Genomic DNA, 17,500 nt, shown 5'->3' with positions numbered 1-17,500 from the left:
TCAGCCTCCGCCGCGACTGGACGACGATGATCACTACATCAAAGACAGCGAGATCAACTGCCCGTCCGTTGCACAGGTGCTTTTGCAACTATTGCGGTTGGGGGGGGGGAGTCACACACAATGTCCTTACATACTCGTACACGCACATGCATATAGGTATATGTATACATATATGTATTAACACACTCGAATATAATAGCTGCAACATACAGAATTCCTCTGCAATGATAACTCCGTTCATTTCCCATTGCAGTTCGTCGCTCATCAACACTTAGTCTCCAGAGACAAGCAATTCGTGAAGAAGTCCTCGAGTTTCTGCAGGTCTCCAAGAACTTTCTGTCACGCCCCGTGATCGACTTGTCAGAAGAATGACAGACACGGCGAGATTTTTTTTTTTCTTTTTTTCTTTTGAGGGGGAGTCGCCGCATTTTTTTTTTTGGGGGGGGGGGTGAGTGCGATATATTATGTAGTTTCTTTAAATATTAGAAAGTGAACGAATTATTTCTTTGTTTTTGTAGATGGCGATTGAAAGGAATATTTAAAGGTATTAGCTTGAGTGGATTATATCCGACGAATTCCAATGATTCAAACCAAAAACAAAACATAAAATGCATCAAAATTCCTAATGTATTAATCACTTTTTAATTAATAAAAATAGTGACGTACGCATTTTTATTCATTTTTTTTCACTGCCTTCCCTCTCATTCAGTAGAATAACGGAATCACACTACAGACTCACCTCTCTCTCCTTCCTAACGGTGAAATGAATCAGTGACAAGTATATACGAAAAAGAAAAAGATAAAAGGAAAAAAAAAGAAGAAAAAATAAACGTCAGAAGCAAAAGTCGGTCCATTTCACTCACTTCGGAAGGATTCGCTGCCGATGATTAACTTTACCACAGAAGAAGAAGGAGGAGGAGGAGGAGGAGAATGATGATGATGATGATGATGATGATGATGATGAGGAGGAGGAGGAGGAGAAGGAGGAGGAGGAGACGGAAGAGGAGGAGGAGGAGAAGGAGGAGTAGTAAAAGGAGAAGGAGGAGGAGGAGAAGGAGGAGGAGACGGAAGAGGAGGAGGAGGAGGAGAAGGAGAATGATGATGATGATGATGAGGAGGAGAAGGAGGAGTAGTAAAAGGAGAAGGAGGAGGAGGAGAAGGAGGAGGAGACGGAAGAGGAGGAGGAGGAGAAGGAGAATGATGATGATGATGATGAGGAGGAGAAGGAGGAGTAGGAAAAGGAGAAGGAGGAGGAGGAGACGGAAGAGGAGGACGAGGAGAAGGGGAAGAAGGAAAAGGAGGAGGAGGAGAAGAAGGAGGAGGAGTAGGAAAAGGAGAAGGAGAAGGAGGAGAAGAAGGAGACGGAAGAGGAGGACGAGGAGAAGGGGAAGAAGGAGAAGGAGGAGGCAGAAGGGGAGGAGAAGGAGGAACGGAAGAGTTGGAGGATGATGATGAGGAGGAGGAGGAAAAGGAGGAGGAGGAGGAGAATGAGAATGAGGAGGAAGAGGAGTAGGAAAAGGAGGAGGAGGAGGAGGAGGAGGAGGAGACAGAGGAGGGGAAGGAGAAGGAGAAGGCGGAAGAGGAGGATGAGGATGAGAAAGAGGAGGAGGAGGAGGAGGAGGAGGAGGAAGAGGAGGAGAAGGAAGAGAAGGAGGAGGAGGAGGAGGCAGAAGAGGAGGAGGAGGATGAGAAAGAGGAGGAGGAGGAGGAGGTGGCGGAAGAGGAGGAGGAGGATGAGAAAGAGGAGAAGGAGGAGGAGGAAGAGGAGGAGATGGAGAAGAAGGAGAAGAAAAAGAAGAAGGAAGAGAAGGAGGAGGAGGAGGAGAAGGAGGAGGAGGAGAAGAAAAAGAAGGAGGAGGAGGAGGAGGAGGAGGAGAATGAGAATGAGAATGAGAAGGAGGAGGAGAAGAAAAAGAAGAAGGAGGAGAAGGAGAAGAAGGAGAAGGAGTAGGAGGAGGAGAAGGAAAAGGAGAAGAAGGAGAAGGAGAAGAAGAAGGAAAAAAATAGAAGCAGGAGGAGGAGGCGGAAGAGGAGGAGAAGGAAAAGGAGGAGGAGGAGGAGGGGGAGGAGAAGGAGGAGGAGGAGGAAAAGGAGGAGGAGGAGGAAAAGGAGGAGGAGAAGGAAAAGGAGGAGGAGGAGGAGGAGGAGGGGGAGGAGAAGGAGGAGGAGGAGAAGGAGGAGGAGGAGAAGAAAAAGAAGGAGATGAAGGAGGAGGAGGAGGAGAATGAGAATGAGAATGAAAGTAAGAATGAGGAGGAGGAGAAAAAATAGAAGAAGGAGGAGGAGGAGGAGGAGAATGAGGAGAAGAAGGAGAAGGAGAAGAAGGAGGAAGAGAAGGAGAAGAAAAAGAAGGAGGAGGAGGAGAAGGAGAGGGAGAAGGAGGAGGAGGAGAAGGAGAAGGAGAAGGAGGAGAAGGAGAAGAAGAAGAAGGAGAAGAAGGAGAAGGAGGAGAAGGAGAAGGAGTTTGTAACAGTTCTGCTGTTACAATCAAATTAATAAACTGTTATCATGGTTTATTTCCATAGACATGATTATTTCATGTTCTTAGTGTTTTCCTCTCCATATTGTTCGCCCATTTCTGCCTTCCAAATGTCAGTCAAAACAGAGCCAAAAAAAGTATTTCCAAATAATAATCAAATTTCACTTTAAATATGAAGTAAAACATTGACATTGTTTTTAGTTTCCATAACAAAACTTCCATAGAGAATTTCCAACATCCAAGATCTTAACAACAATTTTAGATCTTCCATACCATCCCCTGATCGTTGCCACATTGCAACAAGAAGATCCAAGCCCTTGACAACTAGGCTCTAAAGGGTATTATAAAAGGGGTGAAGAAAACCAACCGAGATACAGGTTTTAGATTTATTTCAAGTCCCTATTTTCAGGGTCTTCTGCCTATATATAATGACACTGAAAAATGTATCAAAATAGGGTGGTACCCAGGCAGGCAACTCAACACCTAACAGTCCATGTACATACAGTGCCTTCGTCTCAATAGCGTATCACCTGAGGCTTTTTAATATTACATCTCGTAGAGAATATACAATAATTCATTTAATAATCCATCCCGGTTTTTTAAAAAATTTCTGAAACAACCTAATTGAGAACATTGTCAATTTTTCTTTTTTCTCTTCTTTTTTTTAAAGGATGAAAAAAGTCTTACCCATAGACAAAAAATAAATAAATAAAGTAATGGAAAACAATTATCCGAACTATTACAACACAAAATAAAAAATAACAACAATATTAATAACGGAAAAAAAAAATTACAATGAGCACTTTTTCCATCATATAGAATTTCATCATTTCTCTTTCTCTCACTTTCTTTCTCTCTCTCTCTCTATCTATCTCTCCATTCCTTGACAAGCCATCATTGCTTTTTTGTTTGTTTTGTTTTTTATCAAATTTCCTTTCACGTTCCTTTTTCCATCTTACCTCGAGCCCATCTGTACAAACCAACAAGCCTTGGAAACAATAACGTTCCAGAAAGTCTGTTCGGGTTCCCAACTGCGACTGAGACAAAGAGATGGTCCATCCAATGCAATGAATGACGAAGATTAATAAAAAAAAAAAAAAAGATATCAACTAAAAAAAAAAAAGATCGTTCATTTGGGGGGGAAGATGCAGAAATGGAACAGGGAGCACAGCGTAAGTGGCATAGTGCGACGTGGTGTATAAGTACATAATTTTCCACAACAACAACAACAACAACAATGAAGAAAAAGAAGAAAAGAAAAATAAAGATGACGATATCCTGATGTCGCTGTTGATTAAACGAATTGGATACAATTATGTCCAACTGAAGCGCAAAAAAAGCTCTTGCAAATGAGATATACATATAAAATAATAATAATAATAATAATAATCATAATAATAACACAATCATCTTCCCTTTGTGACTAGCTGTACCAGAACTATGCAACAACCAAACCTTCAAAGTTTTTTTTTTTTCTTAATTGTATTTTTTTTTTTTTTTACATTTTTTTTTTGTAGCCGGAATACAACAAGATGGTAATATGCCTGGCAGAAAGTGGGTCTGCGAGTGAGTCACCAACCCCCTTGACTCGGCCCGGTGGGGGAGAGTTCGCTGAAGCCCCTTTTCACTTGAAAAAAAAGAAAAGGTTAAAATGAACTAGAAAAAAATCAGTGAAGAGCTGGCTTATCTCCCCCTTATTCCTCCTCTCCCTCCCCCTCCCCCAACCCCGTTGAATATAGGCTTCCATGAAATGAAATTCTCGCACATACATACTTGTATATTACTTACTAATTTATGGATTATCATACTAAACGAAATAATAATAATGACAAAAAAATGATAAAAAAAAAACAAAAAAACTTTGGCATATTGTTCGAACGGCGCAAACAAGTCAACTTCCATCATCTTCTAATCACCTAATCAACTGGAATACACATAAAAACGAAAGAAGCATCTCCGTATACATAAGAAAAAAAAGAAAAAAAGAAAACAAAGAAAAAAAAAGTTAGTGGTTAAACCGAATACATTTCACTACTCCATAAATGCATTACCTGATGAGTGAGACGCACGATCACCACCCTGGGCTAAGACTCCGACCCCGAAGACGCACACACACAGTGGTGGTCGACGGTGCTCCATGAGGGCGCGGCGGTGGTGTCTGTGCCTTGCATTTCGCATTCATGAGAGGGAGGGGAGAGGGGAGAGGGGGAGGGGGTGGGAGGAGTACGGGCTTGTGGGTGGGGGCAGGCTGTGTCTTCGACTGAAACACTTGCATATGTGACTTGATATATATGTAACCCTTTCTAGAAATTGATCAAAAGCCGTTTGCGGAATCAAGCTCGGATGAACCACCGGGCATAAAGCGGCGGGGCATCCACGTAAGTGAACCACTTGTTGCGGTTCCTCCTTCCGGCGTGAACACAGGATGTTGCTCCCTTCCCTCCCGACCCTCTGGCCCCTGGACGGTCGCTCGGTGACTATAAGACGTAACTACAGCGACGCGACAGTCATTCTTCTCTCCTATTGCCGGAAATGTATTGCCTATCTTGACAGCATGTTCAGGCCAGCTTTTTATATATATGTACAAAATGAATGCATCTTTTTACCCATTAAAATGCCTGTAATACATATTGCGTGTGAACGAAACTGGGTATGTATGTGGCTATCTCATTACAGTAAGCGTAAATCCAAAATACTGCAGCCAAATACCCTGGACTCACACTGCGTACCCATGGCACACTTCACACTGAACTCCTTGCTTCCAAAACCCACTGCCAATTTCTTTCTGGTCAAAAACACTTGAGCACGGAGTGGCACTATGACCGACTCCACTTTCACAAGACTTTTCTTCCTACTCGAGGGATTTTTTTTTCCTCTTTTTTTTTTTTTTAAGGCTTTAGGTTTCTTAATGCCAAGTCAGAATCCAGACACTGTCTTTATAATTACACTCGACTGTACCGACATCAATAATGGTGTTTGACTTGCATCACTCCAAAATGCAACAACAGTAATTTTGTGTAGGAGCCTTAATTCAACAGGTGGGCACTTCTTGGGCACCAACATAACACGAGGAATACAAAGGCACATAATCAAGTTGCTTAGAGAAAATGAGTCATGAACATTTAACTATGAATGTGGAATGTACCCATATACAAACACTGTAGAAAAAAAATCTTCTATCTGAGTGCATCAAATTAAAAGTGCTTGGCTATTAACTTCCTCCTACACACACTCTGTAAGGTAATTATAAATTTACAAAATATCGAGGATTCTGAGGCACACGCCAAACTTGCAGGGATTGCATTTACCGATAGTTTTGTAACAACAATGGAGTCTGGATACTGAACTCCCTTAGGAGCACTTTGTTCCAATTGTGTCTGCTTGCTTGCTTGCTAAGGTGCTATGGATTCACTATTCTCTGGAAACACCAAAATGGAACAACTGCCAAGGTGCAGCCTCAACAGTTTCAGGATGGTCATGATCTCTCTGGACATGTGTAAGACAGTCAGTCAGTCCGTCAGTCAGTCAACTAATCAGTATGTCTGCCTGTCTCCCATTCCTCTGCCTAATCACACACACACACACACACACACAAACACACAAAAGGGCCACTTGGCTGCATCTGATTGATTCAGTGCCACTTGCAACGGATGATGAAGTATGGAAAACAAAGAGTACCGATACATTAATAAATAACCCATCTCTCACAGGCATGTCAAGACTTACTTAAAAACAGGAACTCTGAAGGCTTAATTGATTCATAATTTGCAAATACCTAGTGTTTGTGAATATATATATATATTAAAACATTCAACCTAGTGTTTGTTTAACAACAAAGCAGGTTCAAAATTATAAAGTATTAATGAGGAGGAAGATTCAAGTAATCAGTGGAAGTTGGAGAACAATGTATGAGTCAACACTCATAATTCGACCTTGGGCAAAACCAGCGTGTTCTCTACTTGAAGTCTGTGTAACTGCCAAGACCAACAGTCTTTATTTCTCTTATCACTTGTTCTGCTGCTTCTTGAGGCGCGAGTTATTGAGGCTTGACAGCATACATTTCCGGTTTGAATTTTGATATTCCTGGGATTAACCAACTCTAATTTGCATCTCACTTTCACCTGGCATTTACGTCACTTTCAAGGCCTCGGCACCTTGCACGGCCTTGGTGGCTGGTATTAGCAGTCAGTCTCAGCTGCTGGGAAAATCCACATGATTATGGTTGGCTGTGGTCGTCGTGGAGGGTGTGGTTATAGTGGTTGAGTTGCTTGTGGAGTCATTCACAGAAGTGGAAGCAATCTGTGGCGGCTTGAAGGCTTGGGCCCTGGGGTAGATGGCATGGCACTGTGCCTTGTAGTGGCTCACCTCCTCGGGGCTGGCACCATACTCTTCAGATTCCAGCCACTCTAAAACCCGTTGCAGATTCTGTCAAAAGGAAAAATGTTGGAAACCATGTCTACGTAACACGGCATGCAATCTGAATTCAAAAATAATATGAAGTTGGCAATACAATACACACTAAAATATTGCAGCTTCTGCTCTTGATATCAAAACCTTTAACGATGATATTTCTCAATGCGATTTTACAAGCTCAAAGCATATATAACTAGATGCTGTTCTAGCATAGAGTTGAAGCATTCACACTTTCTGAACAATAGATTTTCCTCAGAGGTACCATACCTGATGACATCTGTCTTTTAGATTCGAGTCGAGATTAGTGGCAATAGAGAAGGCTCGATCACGTTGTATACTATCCAAGAGCACCATGGAACGTGCAGCTGAAACAGGAGAAATGCAAGATGTACAGAAGGCTCCTTCAGTAAGACTCTAGGATACGGGTGAAAAAGACTCTTAATGGCAGATTTCTACATGAAAAATACGGTTTTGTCAGATATCACGGGACAAAGATATTTTCCAATAAAGGGAAGAAATAGAAAGAAGTAAAAATGAACATGACTGAGGTTTTAGTTATCTTTACTAAATTTACTCTTCTCATTTAAATGTATTTAGCTAATGTAAATTCTGACTCATTCTTTATTTCAATTTAAACCCCCCCCCCCCCCCCAAAAAAAAAAAAAAAAAAAAAAAAGAGAAATTAATAAAAAAAATTAAAAAGGCTCAAGATAAATAATCTGACTGATGCCCCTCCCTTACCCATCCACATTTGAGCCGTACTTTAAACCAAAAAAGACAAAGGTTTCTTACCTTGTAGCCTATGTGGGAGAGAGTCTTGATTTTTGTTTAAAAAGTCTTCATTGAGCTTGGTTGGGTCTGCTGTGGGCTGGAGTCGGTTCACTTCTTTGTTGATGACGTCTACAATGGGTCCTGTGAGACTGGCCAATTTGTCTTGTCTATAGCGCAAGAATCGTACTAAGCAGGTGTGGAGCTCAGGGTGGTTTTCGTCCAGTTTTAGTGCCCGCTTCAAAGCCTGCGGAGATTGGGGAAGGTCAGAAGACTTAATAGTACCTTTTCTGAACATTAGATATCTCACACTTGGTGCAGGTCTTTCCTTGCACTGGGACTGCGAGAACAGGAATTAAAAAGGTTTTAAAACTTTAGGGTATGAAGACGTAACTCAATGATTTAAAACAAATAGTGAAAAGATGGCATAAAAGCCAGACAAGAAATATTTCAGAGTAAGAAAGGCTATAGAAAAAAGCAAGAGGAAGGCAAGTCCCGCACAGACCAAGATTAGGCCTGCACAGCCTACAAGAGGACACCAATTAGCAACGTCACTCACTTGCAGCATAAGTAGAGGTTTGTCTTTACGGAGATATATTTCGAAGGCCATTAAGTGAGTCTGGATTCTATTTGCCGCTAGCGACTGAAGGGGCTTCAGGAAGTGGATGGCTTCTCCGAGAGGGTCCTCCGTCTGTTCTAACTTGGTCGGTATTAAATCTTGTACGTTTTTGTTCTCTTGCTCATCCTGTAGGGGAAAGGGGAGAGTGGGGATTAGCTGGAAAAGCATGATAATGTGCTAGGACCATTGGAGAAACTGCACGGAACTCAATGGCTGCAAAGAAACATTCCAAAATGCTTGTTTCATGTTATACTCGTTATTCTCTGGTAAAATGAACTTCCGAATCTGAAGGTTTCACATGAATGATAGCTAATCTTTTATTTGATATGCAACAAAATTACAGATTTTTTCAACTTGACTTTTGTTTACATAAAAGAAAGAAAAACAAAGAAACATTAAACTGTCTATGATTAAATACAATTACGTGTATACTGCACATACATGTGTTCATGTAGGCCCCCTATGTATGTGAGTATGAGTAAGGGAAGGAGCGTGAATATGAGTAAAAGGAATAGTGGGGAGAAAAGGGAGTGAGACAAAAAGAAAGTATGAATGAGTGAGTGAGTGAGTGTATGTGTGCCCTTTTGGAAAATGCAAGCCAGTCGCAGTGCCAAATTTATGAAAACTGTTAATCTTAACCGCATGTGGCTTTAGTCCCAAAGGTGCTGCACTAATCTGTCACCGTGCATGTGGCTTCCGCCGGCCATCACGCAAGACACTCTAAATGGTCTTGCATGATAGACTGTCTATCTGAAGATCCATCTACCTGGGACAGTGTGTGCCTGTCTATCGGGGCAGAGGCTGAAAACACTCACCACATTTCCACCAGATTTGTATTTTTGGTATTCTGCTTTCTTCTCCTCTCTCCGCTTCTCCTCCGCCTTGCTCTGTTCCGCTTTCTTGGCCGCTTTGCGCTGCTTGGATCTGAGCTTCTTGAGTTCTGCCGGGTCCATATTCACTGCAAAGGAAGAAAGGAAAATGGAGTTTAATCATAACAAAGTCGGGGGGAGGGGGGGGAGGAGGGAGGAGGGGAGGAGGGGGGGAGTTAAGGAGGGAGGAGGTAAGGAGGGAGCGAGAGGGAGAGGGAGGGACACAAACCGTCAGCGTTGGGCCTTCGGAGGGCCGTGAATCGGCGAGCGGGAAAGCCTCATGCAATACGCGATGTTTTCGAAATCGGCTGATCAAATAGCGTCGGGAGGAAGAAAGGAACGAAGGGAGGGGGAGGGAAAAAGGAAGGAAAGAAAGAAGGAAGGAAGGAAAGGAAAAAGGGATGGAGGGGGAGAGAGAGAATAAGAATAAAAATGAGGAGAAGAGGGAGAGGTAGGGGAGGAGGTGAAGATAACCAAAAAAGGCCAGCGAGTAAGGGTGGGTCATTCACTCTTAGAGAGAGAGAGAGAGAGAGAGAGAGAGAGAGAGAGAGAGAGAGAGAGAGAGAGAGAGAGAGAGAGAGAGAGAGAGAGAGAGAGAGAGAGAGAGAGAGAGAGAGAGAGAGGGGGGGGGGGGCTGAGAAACGCCAAGGGAAATGCCGACTGACACAGTGACAGATTATGAAATCCCAAGAGTCAAAGGGCGAAAAAGGCTGAGATTTCCTCTTACAAATGGCAACGAGAACGATTAAGGACAAAGAGTAAAACTTCACAGCAAGAGGAAGATGAGACGAAGAAACACTGAAAACATAAGTCTACCACGCCAAAAATAGCTAATAATAATAATAATAATAATAATAATAATAATAATAATAACAACAATAATAATAAGAAAAGAAGAAGAGAAAAGAAGAAGAAGAAGAGGAAGAAGAAGAAAAAAAGTAAGGAGGAGGATAAGAAGGAAAAAAACAACAACGACGTCGCCAAGGCCCATTGAAAAACCGCTTGCGTGTCCTGTAACAGCCAGGAAAAGGCCAGCACTCATCGCCTGCGCCGCCGAACGGTCCCGGGACCAGAACAAAGACCAATTATTTCTCGTTGCAGTTGTTGCATTTGCTTCCTCACTACAGACACGCTAACGACGAATGGAGGGAAGAATAAGTGAAACGCACTAAATCAAAAGAGAAAGATAGGTTATGAAAGCAAATCTGATCAGAACAATAAATCCTAATAAATTTTTTCCGATGCAGAGCATATTCTCCGCCAGGCAATCAAGCATTCATACAGACACGCCCACGAGACACATCGCCGCCCTAAAAAAGTTTCGACTCATTGTGGAACCTACTACGACCGCACCATGCTGATCGCACGGGCCAACGAGGGCGGGCGGCACTGAGCGAGAGAGCGAGAGCGAGAGCGAGAGCGAGAGAGAGAGAGAGAGAGAGAGAGAGAGAGAGAGAGAGAGAGAGAGAGAGAGAGAGAGAGAGAGAGAGAGAGAGAGAGAGAGAGAGAGAGAAAGAGAAAGAGAGAGAGAGACGGAGAGAGGAAGGGGACTGCCGGAAGTGCCGCGGAAACTGTGACCATCACTGCGTTTCTCTCTCTCTCTCTCTGTTTCACACACATATATACATGCAAAGGTATAAATGCACGTGACCCACATTCATGACACAAAAGTGAGAGAAAGAGTATATATATATATATATATATATATATATATATATATATATATATATATATATAAATATATATATATATACACACACACACACACATACACACACACACACACACACACACACACACACACACACACACACACACACACACAGAGTGAGGATAAGAGAAAGATCAAAGAAAAGAATGAATGAATGAACGAATGAACGAAAGAAAGAAAGAGAGAGAGAGAACCGTAGCAGAAACCCCCAAGTCTAATAAATCGGGACGGGACGCCTTCACACCCCGCTGGACGCCTTAACCAGGCCGGGCCGGGCCGCGCGTGTCCTTTGGCTCTCCCCTGTGACGGGGCCCGATCGCTAGCCTTAGTCACTGCTACCACATCATTCCTACCACATCACTGCTACCACAACTATGTCCTCGAGTGCTACAACTACGGCTATTCCACACCATTAAAAACGGCCACCGATTATATCAAGACCCTTTAAAAGCTCAATAGAAATAATAACACCAATCATGGAGACAATAAAAATATCACTTATGTCGATGACTCATGCAACAGCTATACCATTGCTTCTGAAAGGTTGCGATTGGAGGAGGAGGAGGAGGAGAGGAAGAGTGACTCCTTATGACTTCCAGAACCTTTCATCCTTACTTATGCCTTTTTCAACCTTTGTCACATTCGATCAAGTTGATAACAGTAACCAGGATAACGTTAAATTAGGTATAGAGACTATTGCCAATACTACTCCCGTGGCATCAGCGAACACAAGAAAACGAAAATACGGACAATTACGGGAATGAATAACAACAACAGGGATACAACTGCAAGCGCCCTGCCCCGCTCCGCCCCGCGGCGACGACAATCACACGCCGATAAAACCCCCATCACCCACACCCTCCCTCCCATCACAAAATGAACACGGCAGAGTTGGCAAAGAAAGGAGGGTGGGGGGGGGGGTGAGAAGCGAAGCCACCCGAAGCACGCCCGCGTCGGCCACCCGATGACGGAAAGGGAGGCGAGTGAGTGGCTCAGGAGGGAAGGAGGGAAGGAGGGAAGGAGGAGAGGAGGGAAGGAGGGAGGTCGCGGCACCATCTTCGCCCGCCCGCGCATTCATGGCACGTTCGGTTTCAATGCCCGGCCCTTGAACCTGCTCTTTGTACAGAAGGGAGGGAGGGAAGGAGGGAGGGAAGGAGGGGAAGAGGGAATAAGGGAGGAGGAAGGGTAGGAAGTGAAGAAGAGGGGAGACGGGGAGGGGGGGAGAGGAGGGGGGGAGAGGAGGGGAGTAGGGAGGAGGGAAGAAGAGGAGGGGAGTAGGGAGGAGGGAAAGGGAGGGGAGGGAAGAAGGGAGGAGGGAGGGCAAGTAGTAAAGAGGAGGAGGGGGAGGGGGAGCGAGGGGAAGGAAGCGAGGAAAAAGGATACATGCAGACGAGGGGAAAAAAGGAGAAAGAAATACAAAGAAATTACACCTTAATAATAAAAAGAAGAAGAAGAAGAAAGAAGTCAAACGGAAATTGCATTGATGGAGAAATAAAAAATACATGGTCGTTATCATAGCAATGGCAGCATCTGTCGTGGGGGTGTTGGCATGGCAGCCGGAGAGGAGGAGGATTGGAAGGAGGGGAAAAGGAGGGAGGAGGAAGAGGAGGGAGGAGGAAGAGGAGTAGGAGGAGAAAAGGAGGAGGAAGAGGAGTAGGAGGAGGAGGGGAAAAGGAGGAGGAAGAGGAGGGGAAAAGGAGGAGGAGGATGAGGATGAGGATGAGGATGAGGATGAGGAGGGGAAAAGGAGGAGGAGGAGGAGGAGGAGGGAGGAGGAGGGAAGACGGGGTAGAAGATGGAGGAAAAATAGGAGAAAGAAAATTAGAAGAAAAAGGGTGGCCGAGAAGAAAAGACGGAGGGAGGGAGGGGGAAGAGGAGGAAGAGAAAAGAGAAAATGGAAGAGAAAATGAAAGTGAAAGAGAAAGAAAAAGAAGAAGAAAAGGAAACAAAAAAAATTGCAAGAGGCAGTGGGTCCTGGAAGAGGCCGAGGCTCTGCCGAGACTCACCCGCCGGGGTCTTCTCGCGCTGGCAGGGCGGGATCGCCGGCAGGCCAGAGGCAGGCCAGAGGCAGACCCAGATCCGGGATCGTTGGACCAAATACCGACACCCATACATCACCGCACCTCCTCTTCCCATACACACATACAGGCATATACGCGCACTGGCACTAGTGATAGTGGTAGTGGTGGTGGTGGTAGTAGTAAGAGTAGTAGTAGTAGTAATAGTAGTAGTATTAATAGTAGCAGTAGTAATAGTAATAGTAGCAGTAGCAATAGCAGTAGTAATAGTAGTAGTAGTAGTAGTAATAATAATAATAATAGTAGTAGTAGTGGTAGTAATGGTAATAGTAGTAGTAGTAGTAGTAGCAATAGTAGTAATAGTAATAGTAGCAATAGTAGTAAAAGTAATAGTAGTAGTAATAGTAATAGTAATAGTAGCAGTAGTAATAGTATTAGTAATAGTAGTAATAGAAATAGTAGTAGTAATAGTAATAGAAATAGTAGTAGTAATAGTAATAGAAATAGTAGTAGTAATAGTAATTAGTAATAGTAGTAGTAATAAAAATAGTAGTAGTAATAGAAATAGTAAAAGTAATAGTAATAGTAATAGAATAGTAGTAGTAATAGTAATTAGTAATAGTAGTAGTAGTAATAGTAATAGAAATAGTAGTAGTAATAGTAATTAGTAATAGTAGTAGTAGTAATAGTAGCAATAGTAGTAATAGTAGTAGTAGTAGTAATAGTAGCAGCAATGGAACATAGTAATAGTGATCAGGTAGAGCGAGGTCCAAGGTGCTGGCAGGGGTGGCTGACAGTCCGTCGGCGGTAATGACAAGAGCGCCGTCAGAGTCAAGAACCTTCCGCGGATTTTTTTCTTTTTGCCCCACCCGCCCTCCTCCAGCTGCCCGATCCGAGCGACGCCTTCTCGTGCCACGGGGACTAAAGCGGGGGAGGAGGGGGAAGGGGAGGGAAGAGGGGAAGAAGAGGGGGGAGAAGAATAAGGAGGAGGAAGAATAGGAAAAGAAGGAAGAGGAGGTGAAGGGGGAGGAGAGAGGAAGGGAGGAGAAGAGGGAGAGAGAAGGAAGAGAAGAAGAAGAAGGAGAGAGAGAAGGAAGGAGAAACAGAAAGAAGAGAAGGAAGAGAAGAAGAAGAAGAAGAAGAAGAAGAAGAAGAAGAAGAAGAAGAAGAAGAAGGAAGAATAGGAAAAGAAGGTGGAGGAGGTGAAAGGGGAGGAGATGGAGGGAAAGGAGAAGGGGAAGAGAAGAAAAAGAAGAGGGAGGGGGAGGGGGAGGAGAACGATAATGATGATGAAGAGGAGGAGATGAAGAATGAGAAGGAAGAGGAGGAGGATGAGGAGGAGGAAGAGGAGAAGGAAGAGGAGGAGGAAGAGGAGGAGAGAAAGAGGGGGCTCAGCAGCAGCAAGTGACAAGATGAGCACGTGGCTCCTTCAGCGCCTCCGTGCCATCTCCGCAACTTGCTCCCCCCACCCCCACCCCCACCCCTACCCCTACCTCCCACCCCCAAATACATACGCCCCCCACTTCACGCCGCGAGAAAATACACGCACGCAAATGCGGTGGTGTTATTTTTATTTTTATTTTATTTTTTCTTATTATCATTTTTTTATCGATATTCCGGACCCATTCAGTGGCCGCGCAGCACCGGGGGCTGGGAACGCCGCACCCAAGCGTACCTTCTCGCCAAGTCGGGTGGGAGGGGGAGAAGGGGGGAGAAGGGGGGAGAAGGGGGGGAGGGGGGAAGGGGCGGAGGAAGGGGGTTGAGGGTAGGAGGGAGAAGGGGGGGAGGGGGGAAGGGGCGGAGGAAGGGGGGTGAGGGTAGGAGGGAGAAAGGGGGGAGGGGGGAAGGGGCGGAGTAAGGGGGGAGGGTGAGGGTAGCAGGGAAAGGGGGGAGGGGGGAAGGGGCGGAGTAAGGGGGGAGGGTGAGGGTAGGAGGGAAAGGGGGGAAGGGGGAAGGGGCGGAGTAAGGGGGGAGGGTGAGGGTAGGAGGGAAAGGGGGAGGGGGAAGGGGCGGAGGAAGGGGGTGTGAGGGAAGGAGGGAAAGGGGGGAAGGGGCGGAGTAAAGGGGGTGAGGGAAGGAGGGAAAGGGGGAAGGGGGAAGGGGCGAAGGAAGGGGGTGTGAGGGAAGGAGGGAAGGGGGGGGAGGGGAAGGGTTGAAGGAGGTGCGTATGACGTCAGCCCTAAGTAAAGCAGCTCACAGACTGCACCCGATTCCTCGTCCCTGAACCGTGACCTCTCGCGCACATCCTTCTCCAGGCCTGTCCTTATCACTGTCTCCTCGCCTCCTCCTAATCCTCTTCCTCCACCTCCTTCTCTATATCATCATCAATTTTCTCCACGTCCTCCTCCTCCTTTTGTCATTTCTTTCTTTCGTGTCTGCTTCACTTTTTTTTTTCTCCCTCTCCCTCTCCCTCTCTCTCTCTCTCCTATCTCTCTCTCTCTCTCTCTCTCTCTCTCTCTCTCTCTCTCTCTGAATCTATTCCTGATTCACGCTTCCCTTCCTCGCGCCACACCACACACAACCATCGCAATCAGAACTTCCTACCGAGGTTCACACTTCTCTTTCTCTCTCTCTTTCTATCTACAAGGAGCATCCCTCCAGACTCATCCAATTTACACCACAACACTCATCCAGTCTCCACGCCAGACTCGCCCACTTTTCCGCGAGCGATGCCACACCGGACCTCAAACACCGCGGGATGGGACTGCCTTCATTCGTCCTTTCTTTCTTTTTTTTCCTACAACGGCGGGGAAGATCATGTTCCCCGCGCCAACAGTTGAAAACAACAACAATAACACAACACCACCACCACCAACAAAAACAACAAAATCGACACGGGAGCAATGGATACGACCGTGCAATTCAAACATGGCGGAGAGAATCCGTAGACTCCACGCCACTTTGGATCACTTGTTGCAAACTGTTGAAATCTTCCCAAATCGCAGTTCAGGGAACGCGAACAAAACGAGTTTTCAGATTCAAGTAAATGTCACAGCGAGAGTAAACATCTTCAGTTCAGACAAAACAGAAGACTTTAAATACTATGAAAAGGGAGAAACCTACATACAGTACAGACATAGAAGGGGTTGGGGTGGGGGTGGAGTGGGGTGGAGGAGGAGACGTAGGAGAGAGAGAGAGAGAGAGAGAGAGAGAGAGAGAGAGAGAGAGAGAGAGAGAGAGAGAGAGAGAGAGAGAGAGAGAGAGAGAGAGAGAGAGAGAGAGAGACTGACTATTGCAAAATAATAGTATTAGTAATATTAAAAGTAAGAATAGCAGTAACAGTAATAACAATAACAGTAGGCGTAATTGTAAAAATAATAGTAATAATAATACACTAGAAACAACAATAATACCAATAACAACAAAAACAAAATGATAGAAACAATAAAAAAAACACTATACACATACACAAACAAAAAAACAAACACAAGCAAAAGAACACACACGACCACCTTTGTACTAAGACCACCACCACCACCAAAACAACAACAACAACAACAGTAGCGTGAGGGCGGGCAGGAGCAGCAAATATGCACTCGCCACTTTTTTTTCTCCGCCCTGAAGAGACGTCAAACGGCGACCCTGGAGGAAGATGCGCAGCCGAAGCAAGGACAGGCGAACGGAGGACAAGCGAATGGAGGACAGGCGAACGGGGAGGATAGGCGAATGGCAATAACGCGCTATAGCAGCGAAAATAAAATTTGATTAAAGAGAGGGAGGGAGAGCGGGGGTGGGATAGAGACAGAGAGACAGAGAGAGAGAGTGAGGGAGGAGAGGGAAAGAGGGGAGAGGAAGGAGAGATAGAGAGATAGATAGATAGATAGATAGATAGATAGATAGACAGAGAGAGAGCAAGAGGGGGAGATAGAATGTGTAAGAGGAAAGAGGGATGGAAAAGACACGAGTAGCGAGTGCGTGAAAATATATGGAGAATGAAACGTAGTGATTTGGCAGATAAAACGAGGGGAGGGGGGGAGATGAGGAGGAGGATAAGGATAAGGATGAGGAGAGGGAAGAAGGAAGAGAAAGAGAGCGGGGAGGGAGAAGAAGGGAGAGGGAGGGAGGGAGAGATAAAGAGAAATAGAAAGGAGAGAAGAGAGAATAGGAGGAAAGGGGAGGGAAGATGGATATGAGATAGAAAGAGGCCCAGGCCAAACGCGAGGAGACTTCGGCAAAGCGCTCGGCCTGCATGCAGTGCGGCGTCCGGGCCTGCTCCCTCCACCCCACCCCACCACCACCAACCCCACCCCTACCCCCCAACGACCGCCAAGGCAACACTGCCAATCTTTTTTCTCTCACAAATTACATTTTCCCTCACATTCCAACGCCCAGAACAAGGGAATGCGCGCACGCGTGTACTGTTCGCACCCAGTGGCAGCACCCGAGGCAGGACGGCTTTTCCTCTCGTTGCAGGCTGTCAACTGTGGGGTTGCGAGGTTCGACGTACGTAACCCATTCAATGTGGGGTTGTGAGGTTCGACGTAACCCATTCGATGTAGGGGTGTGAGGTTCGACGTAACCCATTCGATGTGGGGTTCTGAGGTTCGACGTACGTAACTCATTCCACATGGGGTTGTGAGGTTCGACGTACGTAACCCATTCAATGTAGGGTTGTGAGGTTCG

General features: G+C 45.2%; 2 protein-coding genes across 3 annotated transcripts in view; one reads left to right on the top strand and one right to left on the bottom strand.

Annotated features, from left to right (window-relative positions):
* The window catches only part of LOC122246951 (uncharacterized), a 15,426-nt gene extending 15,016 nt beyond the window's left edge, over positions 1-410 (top strand). The window contains exons 12-13 of the mRNA XM_086537509.1: positions 1-76; positions 254-410. The exon at positions 1-76 is cut by the window's left edge and continues 56 nt beyond it. Of these exons, the coding sequence (XP_086393635.1) occupies positions 1-76; positions 254-352 (175 nt within the window). The 3' untranslated portion in view covers positions 353-410. The remainder of the gene's footprint in view (positions 77-253) is intronic.
* A 2,441-nt stretch (positions 411-2,851) lies between these two features.
* The window catches only part of Naa15-16 (N-alpha-acetyltransferase 15/16), a 73,764-nt gene continuing 59,115 nt past the window's right edge, over positions 2,852-17,500 (bottom strand). For both annotated transcript variants that reach the window (XM_043005801.2, XM_086537999.1), the window contains exons 13-17: positions 9,095-9,237; positions 8,220-8,405; positions 7,685-7,907; positions 7,160-7,257; positions 2,852-6,904 (exon numbers count right to left, since the gene is read on the bottom strand). In XM_043005801.2, the coding sequence (XP_042861735.2) occupies positions 6,671-6,904; positions 7,160-7,257; positions 7,685-7,907; positions 8,220-8,405; positions 9,095-9,237 (884 nt within the window). In that variant the 3' untranslated portion in view covers positions 2,852-6,670. The remainder of the gene's footprint in view (positions 6,905-7,159; positions 7,258-7,684; positions 7,908-8,219; positions 8,406-9,094; positions 9,238-17,500) is intronic.

Source organism: Penaeus japonicus, unplaced genomic scaffold, assembly GCF_977035675.1.
Source record: "Penaeus japonicus unplaced genomic scaffold, GWHDUDI00000001_assembly GWHDUDI00000006, whole genome shotgun sequence".
NCBI lineage: Eukaryota > Metazoa > Arthropoda > Malacostraca > Decapoda > Penaeidae > Penaeus > Penaeus japonicus.
This window is presented reverse-complemented; position numbering and strand designations above follow the sequence as displayed.